This window comes from Harpia harpyja, chromosome Z (assembly GCF_026419915.1).
Source record: "Harpia harpyja isolate bHarHar1 chromosome Z, bHarHar1 primary haplotype, whole genome shotgun sequence".
Classification (NCBI taxonomy): domain Eukaryota; kingdom Metazoa; phylum Chordata; class Aves; order Accipitriformes; family Accipitridae; genus Harpia; species Harpia harpyja.
This window is the reverse complement of record NC_068969.1, coordinates 115,408,342-115,424,102: the sequence shown is the minus strand read 5'-3', so window position 1 is coordinate 115,424,102 and position 15,761 is coordinate 115,408,342. Positions and strand designations below refer to the sequence as shown.

Genomic DNA, 15,761 nt, shown 5'->3' with positions numbered 1-15,761 from the left:
TTGGGGGAGGGAGGGAATTTATGTTTAAAGTAGAAGAATTAAGAGAGGAAAGAAGCTGTGAAAATTTGGCTTTTTCTTTAAAGGTACCTCAAGCCAGGTCTCCTACACTCAGGTAAAAAACTATTCATTTTTACAGCTTCCCATCAGTTACAACACTTTTTTTCTCCTTTTCTTTATAAGTAAGATCAGAGCATGGTCTGAAACTGCTACAGTGTTCACACCTGTATAAAAATAGGAGTCACTTGAGGTTATTTTTACACTTGCTACTTTTCTTCAGTTCTACTGCCAAGAATACAAGTTTTAAAATAACAGCTCCAGATTATTTTTTTTTTTAAAGTTTAGGCTGAAAACATTAGTTATATCTGTGGATTGAAATAGTTCTAGGCAATAAAACCTCTTACCTTGAAATAGTCCCACAGAGTTGGTATGGAGCAGGTATCAAAATCACATCTTAGACAACTTTTAAGAAAGTTTCTTACATGATCCAATCCTCTAAAATGTAAACATATATATGACAACCCTTTACACATTCAGAATGTTAAATAAGATGTAGCCTTCAGAAAACAGTTAAGGCAATTGGTTCTTAAAAAGTTACCAAGACAGCAAGGAAATGGCAGCTGCTCTCAGATGTCTTTTGCTACATCATACTTAACTGCCAGTCTCAGCTGTGCAAGCAGCCAGCAAATTGCCTGTTCTTGCCTTATGTGTCTTCTTTAAAAAAAAAAAAAAAAGCATGTTTCAGGCACCCAAACAAACACCCTCCTTTTTTTTTTTTTTTTTTTAAAGTAAAGTAAGTGAAACAAATACCTTTCCTCTTGCAAATGTCTGTAAAAAGCCACAGAAGGCAAAGGCTATAGAAAAGACAGGAGTTACTTAAGCCCCTGCTACTGGTTTTCTTTAGTGCCACTACTTCTCATAGCAGGCAGGTGCTGAGCTGGACACCAGGCTCAGGACTTGGCTGGGGCTCTAAGCTGGCTGTGCCACAGCACCCTGGCTGGAAGAGGAGATGGTGAAGTGGGGAAACTGCATCAGTTAGGGGCTGAGAAATGAGGATGTGCTGCTCTGCAAGGGCAGCCCAGAGCTGCAGCCCGCTGCTGTAAGTGCAGTTTGGTACGTGCCAGGGTGGAGCAGGGCCCCTGGCCGAGCAGAGTCACTCCCCTGCCAAATGCTTTTCTTTGGAAATGAGTCATTAGAACAAGGAAAAAAACCCCACACATCACTAGCTGATCACAGATAAAAACATTTCATAAAATGAAAGCAGAAGCTTAAACGATTGTGAAGCCTGAAATACATGATGTGCCACACACTATCTCCTGGTCCCCAGCCATTTCTAATGCTCTCATGGCTCTGAACAGGTATTGCTACATGTCAGCAACAGACCCTGTAAGGACTTCTGGAGAGCACCTGCTTAAGCATCTAACAACTGTGCATTGAAGAATAGTCATTAATACTCTCCTGGCCTTTTTCAGTCAATGGAATAATTTTCTTCATGGCTGGACATTATTTAAAATAAAATAATAAAAATAAGCTCATTCACATCTGTATGCTCATGGAGTAGGTCCTTCTGTGCACGTTTTTTTTTTCATTTTACACCATTTTAGCTGTCATCATTTTGCCCTGACAATAGCTCCTTACTTCATAGAGACACTTCAGACTCAATTCAGCCCAGCACTTACACACAAGCTTAAGTAACCTCTCAAACCAGGCTCACTGATAAACACTGTAAACATTTAAGGGCATTTCTCTTATTTAAAGCATGTTGCCTTTAGTACCACTTCTGTCCCGCAATTTCCAGCCAGCCCTAGGTATCCCCACCCCTCCACCCATCTCCGCAGGTAACTTGTTTTATTCCTGAGGATGCAAAGCAGCCCAGGACCCTGCCCTGGCACTGGCTCGCCTCTCCCCTTGCCCAGCTAGCAGCAGGGCTGGCCAAGACACCACAGTGGCATAACATAAACACAGGCAGTGTAAATTCACTGCTGGAGTGATCTCTACACCCAAAAAGGTACTTTCAATGTAGGCATAAAAAAAAAAAAATCCCATTTGACAACAGCACATTTCCTTTCTTGCATTCCTAACAAAGGTCCTGGCACTACTACTGCAAGGTGAGGGGCTGGTGAAGGTGAGGGCAGGGTCAGCAAAGGATGCACAAATGCCAGAGTAAGAGCAGCAGTATCAGCTTAAAAGACATTGCCTGCTGACCGTAAATTTCCTCACTCCTCTGAGTATTACACCCCCAGAGTCCAAATTCACTACATGTGGCAGTTCATAAACAGAGCTGCAACACCGGACTTTGGCACCACACTTTGGCAATGCAAGTATTTGGCAATGGATAAGGGACACACTTCTTACACCAAGACAGACCAAGCGAAAGGCTGCAGGCGAACAGAAGGAGCCGGAACAAGGGGATCACTGTAATGCCTATAGCCACAGGTCAGCACTCCACCACTACTCTAGTATAGTGTATTAACATCTTTTGATGCCACATTTTTACATTCATGCTTAAAACATGGGAGGACAAAAATACCTGTAGATCAGGAAGAAGAATGGAGTACAATGAGCTCTAACGATGAGACAAGGTGTAACGCCATTACACTGCATACGCTAGTTAACTGGGATACACCAAGAGGATTAAGGGAACAGATTCAACAAGAGGTCAGGTAACTTGAACTGTCTTGGTAAATATCACAGCCTGAGATGGCTGCTGGAGACAAGGCAGGCAGAACTATGCAGAGAGAAAAGGAAACCAAAATTATTCTCAGCGTAAGATCCCACAAGTCACACCTCTGAAGGATGGCTATTACCATCACCTTTGTCAGTGCACAGCAATGTTCAGTTCAGAAATTACCACACGCTGCGCAGTAAAGTCTGCAGCAAGAGCACTTTACTGGGGGGGATACTGGAAAACTGAAATAAGGTATTTCTAAAAGGACACAAAAAGAAACCTCGAGAAACCAGTACCTGGACTGATATTCAAGACGAAAGCCCACAGGGTTAGAATACCTGCACTGACATTTAATTTTTAGTATCACTCTGGATAAAGTATCATAGGACCTTCTCTCTCCAGCCCTGATACAGGATATCTATCGAGCAGGCTTGCAAACAAGCTGTGTTTGTGCTCAAAAGCAAATGCTTAGCTTCCAATTCAAATATGTATAATCAAATTTCACAACAGCAGAGTCTGGATTCAAGTTCTAGTGGGATGGGATGAGGCTATATCCTACCACAGACATTAAGTGAAAGCAAATTCACTTCCCAGGCCCATGTCCTGGAAGAATTTCTCAGACTGAACACGTCAAAGTGAAACACTTCAAGCAACAGGAGTACAAAACGGTAAAAACAGTAAGATACATGGCTCCAGCAAGGTATACATACAGGAGTTCACAATGCAGTCAGAAGAGCTGGAACTAGTAAAGCTCTGTGCCACGATGCCGTGCCTCATTGGCGTCACAGCAGCCTGTACACAGGACAGCACTACCCACCATACGGATGACTCAGCTGTGCCGCCCTGCCAGCTCAGCAGCTCTTTTCCAGCAGGCTGCTAGCAGGGGCTCACTGTGCAACTAGCTAGCTGGAAAAACTACCTAAGGGGATCCATTAGAGCTGCAGTAGAAGTGAAGGAAAGTTCTTCAATCAGAAAGTGGGTACCAGATACACCTGGGAGAGGATCTTCCAGCACATGGGATAGAAAAGTTCCTTTCCATACAGGCAAGACTGTGAGTAATCGCCTTGTAGTGTCCGTCCTTTGTTGCGGTTACCATTATTTCCCAGATATTACATAAAACTTGTGAACCTTAAAACTGCTATTGCTTTCAGTTCCTACCACAGCAGCAAGGAGTGGCCCTGAGTCATCTCTGCAGGGCTGCAGTTGCTCAGTGGGGGTTCACAAGAGCTGTGACACCGGAGGAAGACAAACGGACATTGCCAAGTGGACTTAGAATGTGAATCTGCTGGTGGGCACGTGAAATCTAAGAGGAATAGTTATGAAGAAAAAATGGAGCAAGAGTCAAATGATGACGGAGAGGGGACAGAAGGCAATTTTTAGTAAGAGTTCATTATCTAGTTTTTTTGCAAAGAAAGTTAACCTGATAAACAACAAAGCTGTTAGTAGCCATTTAGAATCACTTATGTTCCCCTTTTCTTAAATTAATAACTGAGATCTACTATACCACCTACCAGGAAAGGAAACATGTTTAAACTTCTCTTCCTTTCCTCCAAAGTTTTGATGGCAAAACCCTTTTGGGATAACAGTTTCAAGTGCACTCATAGATTTTTTTTTTTTTTTTTAAAAACACAGAATAATAATCAGTTTCTTATATTAGCAAGTATATAAATACAAACTAAGCAATGGAATTTTTACTACAGTCATTTCCCTTTCGCTCCTAAACGGACCCCTCCAGCGACACTGGGCTGCGAGGGCTGGCCACGCGCTCGCTGCATTGGCACTGGAGAGTTTCAGAGACTGTATCCTTATGGAACAGAGCACCCTGGTAACGGACTGCCAGCTCTGACAATTCACAGTCACTGAAGCTCACTGGCAGGGTTAGGCGATGCCTTCCTCTAGACCACACCGTTCTGGGTAACACTGCTGTATTTTTTTTTTCTTTTTTTAATTATTTTAAAAGTGCTAGTTTCAGCAGGTGGAGAGAGAAATAGAAGCAACTGAGCTTCATCAAGGTGCTTTGAAACAGTGCCAGGTTTGGGATTTTACACACCTTTGTATGAATCATCTGTCTGCTACTGAAGTCACTTTTAGCTTTGTAACAGCTTTTAGACAAGCTATACTTCAGCTGCTCTGGGAAAGACGCTTTGGTTGACTGTCAGTAATTTACCATTCTTAGCAACTTCTTTCACTCCTGTTCAACAGACAAAAATCTGATGCTGCAAAATGGGAGATTTCTTTGAAAGGGAGACAAGGAGCTCCTCAGATCATAATTTTCAGGAATTCAAGACATATTACTTTTTTTTTTTTAAATTATGTTTACATTTTATGCTACATACTAAAAAGCAATACAACTTCACTTCAAAGAAAACCCTGAACTTCCAGTCTAGGTATCTCAGGTAACTGAGGAACCTATCTGAGTATCAGCCTGCTTGTTATCAGTCTACTTACATTTTCTGCCTGGGAAATCACCTATTGACTACCACAACAGCTTTTCCACCTCTTGAGGTGTTAGGGCTTTTTTTTTTATAGCCTATAAAAGGACCTGCATTATACCTGGTTGTATAGTATACACTATATATAGCCTTTAGGTATAGTCTATCACTTATATAATCTTTACAGTCTGCAAATCAGATTTCTGGCATGGTAATCACAGCTATTTGGTTACTCACCCAATGGGTCTGCTGCTACGGATGTACCATCTGCCCTGTTAACATGCCAAATCATCAAGTAAACATTGTTTTAGGAGCTGGGCAGAAAAAACTTATTTTTTCAGCAGTGAATCTGGTAAATTCTCCATTTCTGGGAAGCACTGAAACATTTTATGAGCTTGCTATTCACAAAGTTTGCAATTTTGAATCAATCAAAGCTGAAAACATTTAAATACATGAAAGTCTGCAATCCTGCCAACCCAACCAATCAAGCTTGACTTGTAAAGAGATCTTCCCCCCCCCCCATCTGCATGCCCCCAAATGATTTTGAAGTAGCTTAAAGCACAATAAACACAAATAGACCTTTAACTACCACCTGTATAAAAACAGAACAGTTACTCTACAAAAAAGGACAGGGTAGACTAATAAATATACTGTAACTTGGTTTAGAAAAGGATCTATACTTATAAATATAGTATTTTTCTTTATTTTTTTCCTGTATTTGTCTTTGCTTGTGATAAGCAACTTGCTATTTCACTAGAACTTGCTTTCACCCGTAGAAGAGATCTTTTGCATTGCACCCTTCCACTGCAGCACACTAACAGAGCAACTTCTACCCTCTGTGCTGAGGTACCTGCAAACTTCTGCAACACACTTCTATCTAGTCAGTCACATATTCTGGACTCCTGTCATTCCAAGTCCCCACATTGCTTTTTTCCACTTTGCCCTCTTGCAGACAATTTAAGAATATGAGAAAGCTGTCCTCTTTTGAAAACCTAAGTGCACAGAGGACCCAACAAAGCTGTAGCGGTAACTTAGAGGCTTGCTCAGCACAGCAGAGTTTACAGTTCCTTTCTAAGGCAGTGCAAACAGCCACAAGTTCTTTCCTGTGTCCTACCTGCGATATACAGTTACCCAGAGAAAAAGAAGAAAATGGATAGTTTCCTTAAGTTGAGGAGGGGAGAGTATTTTTTGCTAACGGTAAGAAGTTGTTTCATAAAATATAGTTTATCTCTGCTCCCATACATTATACTCTCTTCTTTATAAACTGTCCCTGCAGCATCAGAATCCCTCTCCATACTTTTTCTCATAACGCTCCAATCCCTGCTTGGATTATTGGCAACACAAGCAATGCTGCACAATTCCCTGATAATTTTTTTTTTTTCAAATTCAATGCCCTACTTCCTCCCCCCAAACCCAAAATACACACACACAACACCCCCCCCCCCCCCCCCCCATCTCAGTGATTCACTCAGGACGGATTCACAGCATTGCTTACTCTGTGCAAGTGATAAAGTTTTTCTTAATAGGCCACATAAAATCTTTTGTATCTCTGCCTTAGAAAACACATGGTCCCTGATGCAGATTAAGAATTATAAAGAAACAGGATTCGGTGGAAAAATGGCACAGACCTAGAAAACCACCCACCTCCATTTTAATTTCAATATCCAGTGTATGCAGATAATAGGTTCTTTCCCTCTTTTTTTTTAAAAAATAAAGCTACTTTCCTCTATTCAGTATCCTGATCACACAAAAAAATAGAGATGAGGGCTAGGGGAAAAGGAGTGGGGAAGAGACATGGGAGAGTTTTCCATGAAGATGGCACTGTATCAGGAAGAATCATTTCAGCACAAGAGCCTCACTGAAACACAGCTTTTCATTTTAAACCAGTTCTTTGGAGAAAAATGCACAATCCAATAAAACAATGTAACTTTGCTTCTGTGCATGGCTCAAGAGAGCTGGTTTGAATTTGGTGGTAGGTCAGCCATATTCTGATGAAATATTTTCATTGGTTCTCACAGTTTAGAGGTGATGTTTAGCAGGCACACTTTTTCTCCTCCGGTTTTGCCGAATCTAGCTTTCCCGAGCTGCCTCCGTTGGCTGTGTCGGAGACCTGTGTCTTGTCCACGCACTGCTCCATACGCTTCATTATCAAGTCCAGAAGCATGTCCACAGCCTTCTCCACGTTCTGTCCGGTAGCAGCACTTGTTTCAAAGTACGGTATGCTACAGTGAAAAAGAAAAGGTTTGCTGGAGAGATTTTTAAGACAACCAAGTCTCGACTCTTTGTAACACTCTCAGTGCAGCTATCAGTGGTGGGTTTAGTGGCAATGAAATGAATGGGACAGACTTCTGGTTTGTCGTGACTTAATTTCCTTGCTGGGCAGAACCCAAACTCCTGTTCCTAGCACATGGTGTCATGACGACACGAGCACAAAAATGCCACATTAATTTACAAAATGTATCCTGGCATTTTGACTTCAAATTGCAATAACATCAGCACAAACCTTGGCTGAAAAAGTCTTTCAGGTAACCAGAAAGTCTATTTTAAAAAGAAACCTAAGTCCGCATTACAGAAAGTTTCAGGGACCACAGAACATACCAGAAACCTTTTTTTAAGCAGATAGAACATACCAGAAACCTTTTTTTTTTAGGCAGATAGTACTTACAGGGACAGCTAAATAGCAATATTTGTAACTATCTCCCTCCCTTCTTTCTTACTTATAAGCACAACTGAACTTAGCCGTTTCCATTCTGAAATCCCCTTTGAATCCAGAATATTGCCTTCCAAATCATCTTTTTCAGAAGAGAAGATTATCAATTGTTCCATCATACAAAATCTGGCATGAGCTACCTTCTTCTCAGTGTCACTGTCCTCCTTTACCTGGCTGCAGACAGCTTTTTAATACTCTTTTATTATTTTTAAGCCTAATTTGCTTACTATTCCTCACAGTTTCTCAGCCCATCTTCTGCTGCTGGCACAGTTCTCTGAACATCCCTCACTGCACAGTAAGGGCAACTAAGGGAAAAAAAAAAAATACACATTCTTTTTGCCCACAGCACTATTTACTAACTATATTAAGTATCAGCCAATTTATCCAGTTACAGGACACTCTGCAGGTGTTTTTAGTGCAAAGAAATGTAGAAACCTCACTAGAACAAGAAAAAGGCCATTAACAGCTTTATTATCCATCAGGAAAAAACAAATAAATTCAGTGCCACTGCACACCTAGAACCTGACCAAAATCCACAGGTGTCTCTGCTGCCAAATTAACAAGACAAGCAAGTTATAAATATTGTTATTTATTTAGTTCATGATACTGAATGTTCATCTGCCTTTGGTATACTCTGTCCTGAACTCTCAGGACAAGCCAATATCCCAAGAATGTAGTTTTCGAGTAAGAATGTTTCATTTCAGCCTTATTTGTCATGTTGTAATATTTTGGCCAAACTACTAGAACATTGTGTTTCATTCTATCTATTTCCTATTCAAACAGGTCGATCTGAAAGTGTGACAAGTAGAATATCACTATAGGTGTATGTGATATTGCAATGCCTACAAATCTTAAGAGTTTGTAAGTATACTTGCAAGTATCTCTAGGCAGTCATCAGCTACACTTAAAACAGTTACAGACTAAATTTAGCTTCTGTCATAATTTGCTTACCCATATTTGTCTGCCAGATCTTTTGCTTGCCTTTCATTTACCTCCCTTTGGTCTGATAAATCAGCTTTATTACCAATTAAGACTATATCTGGATTCTCGCAATATGCATTGGCTTGCAGCTGACCTAGAAGCAAAAATAAACAGAGTTAAGAGAATGTTGGAAGTGCCTTAGAGACCAAGATTGTTGACAAAAGAATTCAAAACACCTTTCTTGCTCCCCACCTCAAAATATCCTAGACTAACCAGCCAACCACTTCATGCCAAACATGTTTCATTGTCGTACATTTACTTGCTAAGGGGAATTTTTCAAAATAGGAAGTAGAAATGGTACTAGAAAATTACTTCCAGTATTTATTTTACCAACATACAACCAGACTTAAAGGCAATGAGGTGCACTAAACACAGTGCTTTAGCAGAGGAGAACCTCCACCAGCCAGACCTTTTATTCTACAAGACTCATAAGGACATTGAGGAAGTACAAGCAACATCCCACGTCATCTGCAAATGCAGCTCTTCAGGAGTTTAGGACAAAGTCCTCAAGTGTGTTTTTCTCTTGTATATACTCAATGCAGTTTTATCCATTTGAAGATCCAGGCACAAGTACTGTTCACAGCCTCACCCCTCATAAGTAACTGTACACAGCCATTTACTTACACTTGCCTCGATCCTGAGGGGACTGATTTGAAAAGGTGCAGTATACACAGAAGAAGTTAGAGACTCAGCTTGGTAAGCAGTGGAGGACTGTGATGACAGGGATTGTTTAGTGGGAGGAAGGAATCTCTGAACAAGGTGGAGTTGTTTTCACAAAGCTATCTGGATTCTCACATTATCCCCACTTCAGCTTGTTTGCTGGAAAACTGCCAGCTGGACATGTACTGGCCTCTGTCCTTCCAGCACTCTAAATACACTCAATTAAAAACAAACTTTAAAAACTTAACCTTTGTTTCACTTTTATTCTAGCCGTTATCTGAAGGAAAACCAACAACAGCAAACACAATGCGCTTTCAAACCAAATCCTCAAAACTCAATCTTAATCTTAATTTTAATTTAAACCTCAAAGCAGACAGGAAGGAATCACATTCTGCTTTGCAAATGGAAAACACACCATGAAGATAACAGCAATATCCAAAATACAGTTTCCGAGCTTCTGTATATCATCTAAAATATGGGGTATGGCCAAGGAAATGTCGAATGCCATGAATTTTCAAGAGGCAACAGATTTATTCAAATTGTACCAAATCCAAACAAGATTATCAAGAATATGCCCAAAACAGTCTATCATGGGAAAAAAAAAAAAAAAAAAAAAAAAAGAGAAGCATGTATCTTTCCAATTTGATGAAGCTGTCACCCGAAATTAAAGGCTGCAAGTACCCCAATTATGGCTGCACTAGACATAACTACTTTATTTGAGCATTTTCCAGCTCACAAACGATGACATGCATAAAGCCTAGAAGCCTAAAATACACAAGAAAGCTTCAAGCCAACCAATAAACCCAAGCTCTACGGTTCTACTTACTCATCCAATTTCTGACATTTAAGAAGCTCTGTTGACTGGTGAGATCAAACATTAGTAAGAAGCCCATAGCATCTCTGAAAAACGCTGTGGTCAGACTTCGAAATCTGAAGGTGGAAGAAAAAAGACAACATAGCTCTATTAATACGAAGTGATCTCTAAAGGTAGCACTTTTCTGGCAAGCCTGAACTGAGTAAAGGAAAAAGAGATAAAATAAAGCTTTTCTGAACTGCTTGTGTAAAAATTCTATTTAAAAATTATCTTGAAATCTGAAGAGTCTGCAAGATTTAGTGGACATACATTCCCTTGGAAGTAAAACCAAAAGAAAATAGTCTTTGACTTTCATTTTAGCTATGATGCATCACACCAGTCAACATTTATTAATCAGTGTGTTAGTAATTTACCAGAGGAAGCTCATATGTGAGAATATAAACATTGTCAGTGAGTAACCTATTAGTTCAAATTCTGCCTTATTTAACCGAGAGCGAGACAGAGACAGAGAGGAGGTTGGTTAAAAGAAAAAAAGATACTGAAGCATTTAGGGTATCACAGATCACAGTGATAGAAATGGATTCACCTGTCGAGATTACACACAGTCAACAGATGTGCCCTACTCTATATAGTCAATATTAAAGAAAACAAAGGAAGAGTAGGTGGCTGTTTACATGCCTTTGATTGTTTGATGTGACTATCTGCTGGGAAGCTCAGCTAAAAGGAAAAGGTAACCTTTCCTTGCAGAGCTCTTGACACACGCACTCTGTAAGCAGACCTGCGTAAGTGTGCGTTCACAAGGGACATTGTTTACAGGCTTCCTCCAAAGCTATGGAGCTGGATGAAACTACAAACCATGAAATGGAACTCTGTCTGTCACCAAAAGGTCACAAGGCTGTTCAAATCAGGAACGTGAAGAAAGTCCAAATAATATGAAAACATTCAGACAGTGCTGGAAAACTGTGCAATGGCACTCTGGTGTTTTCTATATCACAGGGATCTATCACCTCACAAAACAGCACTATATAATCTCACACAAACCAGCAGTACCAGAAATAGTAACTGATATTTTACGCCACACATCTGTGAAAATTAAAAAAACAGCTCTCCACGGAAACATGTCAGATACCTGACACTACTTTTAGGGTTTCTTTTCAGGAAAAAAAAAGTCACCTCAAAGTGTTTATTCTCTTGCCAAGGGGTATACACAAATGGTGTTTGAAAGTAAGGGAAAGAGATGCAAAGACAAAATATCAGCTTTCTTCTGCTTTTCATCCAGCAACCCCTCCCACACAGTATTTGCTTACTCTGGAAACCTGAAATCTGCCTCATCACTACTTTCCTTCCTCCCCACTGGGCAAATGCTTCAGTCCACTGCTCTTCAGTCGCTATTACACAGCAAATAGGTGTGCATCGCATCTCCTTCCCTTGTTGACAGATGACATCAGTAGTCATACCAAGGGCAACCTCACACACTTCACGATAGCAAAAATCAGTGTATGTAACCAACCAGGGGAAACTTAAGCAAGCCATACACACACTTCTCCCTTTAAAAAAATAACAGGATCACATTTAATAGTGACAAGTCAAGAAAGTCTTTGGGAAGAACAAACAACTGTGCACACAGAAGATGGGGAACACCTGGTTAGATAAAAGAATCCTTCTGCAAAGGAGGATGCTGGTCAGTGATGAACCTAATACATGTCAACCATGGTATGCTGCTGCAAAGACGACAAACACAACCAAGCCATAGAAGTAAGATAAGAAGCAATTCTTTCATACTACTCAGCACTGGTAAGACTTGAACTAGAATTCTCCATCCCACTTGCATGCTGGTCATGAGAGAGGCTGAAACGAGCCTGGGGCAGTACAGAACAGAAAGCTTGCTCATCACAGAAAAGTCTGACCAAGCCCAGAGCACATAAACTAGAGAGGACTTAAGGAAGGCATCATGCTGCTCAGAACCTTGTCCACTTGAGTTGTGAGCACCTGCGAGAACACAGACTGCACAGCCTGCGAAAGCAACCTGCTCCAGGGCTTAACCACTCCCATGGTCAACACTTGTGTCCTTCTAACTAGCTGGATACCCTTACGGCTGCTTGTGACCACTGCCTCTTGCCCTTCAGCTGTGAGCCTGAGAAGAGGCTGGCTCTGTTTTCTCCCCACTAGGTAGATGAAGACAGCAATTAGCCTCCCCTTAGTCTTCCTGTCTTCAGGCTGAACAAGCTTAGCCCCCTCAGCCCTCATCGGATCATTGTATGCCTCTGCCTCCTGACCTGGTCTAATGGCACTCCACAGGACTTCAGTTTATCAGTACAAAGCATCCCACAATGGGAGTCCCACAAATGGAAACGATACTCCAGATGTGGCCTCTGAAGTGCTGCATAAAAAGGAATAACCACTTCCCTCAGCCTGACAGCTACATGTGTGCTAATGCAGTCCCGTATCAGCACCTTTATCAAATACACCTTATCATCCAACCTAAGAGAAAAGATGTGAAATAGGAGAACAGGACAGTTAGGTAGATTATACAGTATCTTCCAGAGGCGATTAAGAACATATTATGAAGCCAAAAACCAGTACAAAACAAAACGAAAGAGCTAACCAATGACCCAATAACTCACGTGTGCCAGAAACAAGGCAGCGTGCTGCCAAGGCAGAAGCAGACCACCTTCAGTTCTTCCAGTCCTATTCTCTGAGATCCTCTGATCACTGCATCAAAGCAGTGTCAGAAAAACTTTATTTCTGGAAGATATTTTCCTTATCCTAAAATAGGAAGATTTTTGAGATTTTTTTCACCTGAATGGACTAATGGTTTACCCAGAAATGTGAAAAACTCAGAACTGCCTTCCAATGAGTGGAACTGTTACCTTTCCTGTCCAGCTGTGTCCCAAAGCTGGAGATGGACTTTGAAGGCTTTTCCTGGAGATCCATTTGGTCCTCTGCTGTTGTATACCTAACGAGAGAGTCAAATCAGCACAGCCATACAGCTCACACTGAAATCCATTGCGTGGGTCACAGATGTATATTTTGTGCAAGCAATAAGTAAGGAGTAAAAGTTCAGTCCTTCAGTAAAAGCTGACTCTTACCTCTAAAAGCCACTTCAGAGGACTGCTTATAATATTTAAAAACCCAGGAGCCACATGAAACATCTGTGAAAGCTGCACTTTAAAGATAATTTGGTCATATTCAGGACTTAAAATTAGATACCAATTCTTTAAAACTTGGCATAACACTGTGCTGAGCAAGCTGTCTGTGTTCAGTTTCATTGCTGTTCTTAGAAAATTTACCGCTGGCTGACAGGATTAACCACTATTATACAAAGCTATTTTTCATTCATTAACTTCTGTTGGACATTAATGACTTCCTTACTAACTGCAACTGAAAACTCATGGTGCTTAAAGAAATCACTGTGACCTTTTGTTGGGGCTCGATTCTTTATTAAACAGCAACAGCGTTGCAGTAAAAGACAAAAGGATGAAGTAAGCATGAGCCGGTTTTGTTATCTGAGGTAGTTTAGCAGACTCTCAGCAATTTTAAAAGCAGGCAAGTATTGCCCTTGCATTTAGATCAAGAGAATGTGGACTTTATGGACATGTCTGTATCCAGAGGCTGCACTGACCTTACCCAGGGAAGTGGAACACTTCCTCACCTGCCCTCCCTGGGCTGTAAAATACAGTGTTCAGTTCTCCTGCACAACCAAGTTAATATTAATTGGGGGTTGGACTAGCTGACCTCTGGAGATCCATTCCAGCCTAAACTATTCTGTGATTCCATGGACTTATTTAAACTGTTGTCATTTTAACAGGTAGCTTCTGACTGCAACATGCCTTTCTTTCCTTTGTGGCAGGTGCCTGATCTGAAAACCAGAAAAGAATCAATGAATTAACCACACCACGTTTGTGAATTAAACTGGTTTGCTGGAGCATGTTCCTGTAATATTTAGCATGATAAACAAGGAATCTCACAGGGTCATTTTTTAATATGACTTTTACACAACCAAAACCCACATATTTAACCTTTTGGCTCTCTTTCTTAGAATACGCTTTATTAGATAGATCTTCAAGATATTTCAAAGCTGGTAATTTCATGTAAGATGTAGTTTCTCCCACAATTACAAACTATCTTTCCCCAAAATGGACAGTAATGGAAAATTACGGAAGAAAACTGTCTGCAACCTTTAGCAGAAAGTTCAACCCTCTGGAAGGAATCCAGCGCCCATGTTCAAAACACATTAATGAGCATCTGACCAGCCAGAGAAGGAGTATTCTGGTAATTTGCATGTTCAGACATTTCCTTGCAATAAAATTGTGCTTTTAATATTTTACTCTTATTACATCACTGCAATCCCACAGTGCAGAGAAGGAGCCAGGTTCCACCGCAGCCTGAACCTGGCCTGGCCTCCACTTAACTGGCCTGAACTTGCATAGCGCTGATTACGAGTAATTTAAGACATAATCCCGATCCATGGTTCTTTTATTCAGAGGACCCCTGAATCCCCATCTCCCAGGCAGGGCCTGCACATCCCCGTCACCATGGAAAAACTGAATTCACAGCAGCAGCCACAAATACTGGCAGTCATGAAAAAGTTGCCAGGGAAGATGAAGGTGAATGGGGAAGCGATGCCCATCTTTTCATGGTACTCTAGGGAAACTGACATGACCTTAAAAGCATGTGAAATGACAACACATGAACAACATGCTTTATATTACCAAGACACGTGTTTTCATTCAACTGCTTCAAAATTGGGAAATGTTGTAATAATAATTAATAATAAATATTGTAATTGATTTTTAGTTCTTACATTAACCTGATGAAGGGCTGAGAAGCACTTAATTTTGTTGAAACTGAATAGTGTAAAGTTTTGTCAGCACTCAAGTTGTCAGGTACAAGGAAGAGCTCACCAGCTGCTCTCCTTTTTAGGCTGAAAAGTTCGCCACAAGCAGCAGTTCTTCTGCCAGCTTACTCATCTCTGCACTGTCAACACTTCCAAGGACATTTCATGCAAAACTCTTGAAGTGTTTCATTTAAGTTAAAAAGAAGCACATTTAAAGACGTCTCCATCTCTGAACTGGGCAAGTATTTACATTTCTTTTCATTAAAGAAATTACTAAAATAATTGTCCAGGGTCTAATATCTTGTATTTATTATGGTTTTACTGATCAAGCAAGCTAGAAGGATTCTTATTAGAAAGCTGAATTTGTCCTTATATTTAGCCTGTATCAGTTGTCAGGATCTATGAACAGATACATTAGTCACCTTAAATTAAAACAAAATGACTGTGGTCTCATAGCCACAAAAAGCATCTGACTGACACTACAGAAGACTCTCATCTTCTATTTAACATCAAGAAACAAAAGCATGGGAGAGCAGGCTCGCACACCTTGCATTAAGCAGCACATCGATCCTAACCTACGAGGACTCCTGATCACAGGCTTGGTATGCTCAGCCTCCAGCCTTGCTGCTGGCAGAGACTCAGAGGAGCAGCATGGTCCAGCT

At 40.8% G+C, this 15,761-nt stretch overlaps 1 protein-coding gene across 2 annotated transcripts in view; it reads right to left on the bottom strand.

Moving 5' to 3' along the window:
* Nucleotides 1–720: 720 nt before the first annotated feature.
* The window catches only part of RAB27B (RAB27B, member RAS oncogene family), a 54,029-nt gene continuing 38,988 nt past the window's right edge, over nucleotides 721–15,761 (bottom strand). For both annotated transcript variants that reach the window (XM_052777503.1, XM_052777505.1), the window contains exons 3-6: nucleotides 13,133–13,218; nucleotides 10,275–10,378; nucleotides 8,759–8,882; nucleotides 721–7,319 (exon numbers count right to left, since the gene is read on the bottom strand). In XM_052777503.1, coding sequence (XP_052633463.1) covers nucleotides 7,130–7,319; nucleotides 8,759–8,882; nucleotides 10,275–10,378; nucleotides 13,133–13,218 — 504 coding nt within the window. In that variant the 3' untranslated portion in view covers nucleotides 721–7,129. The remainder of the gene's footprint in view (nucleotides 7,320–8,758; nucleotides 8,883–10,274; nucleotides 10,379–13,132; nucleotides 13,219–15,761) is intronic.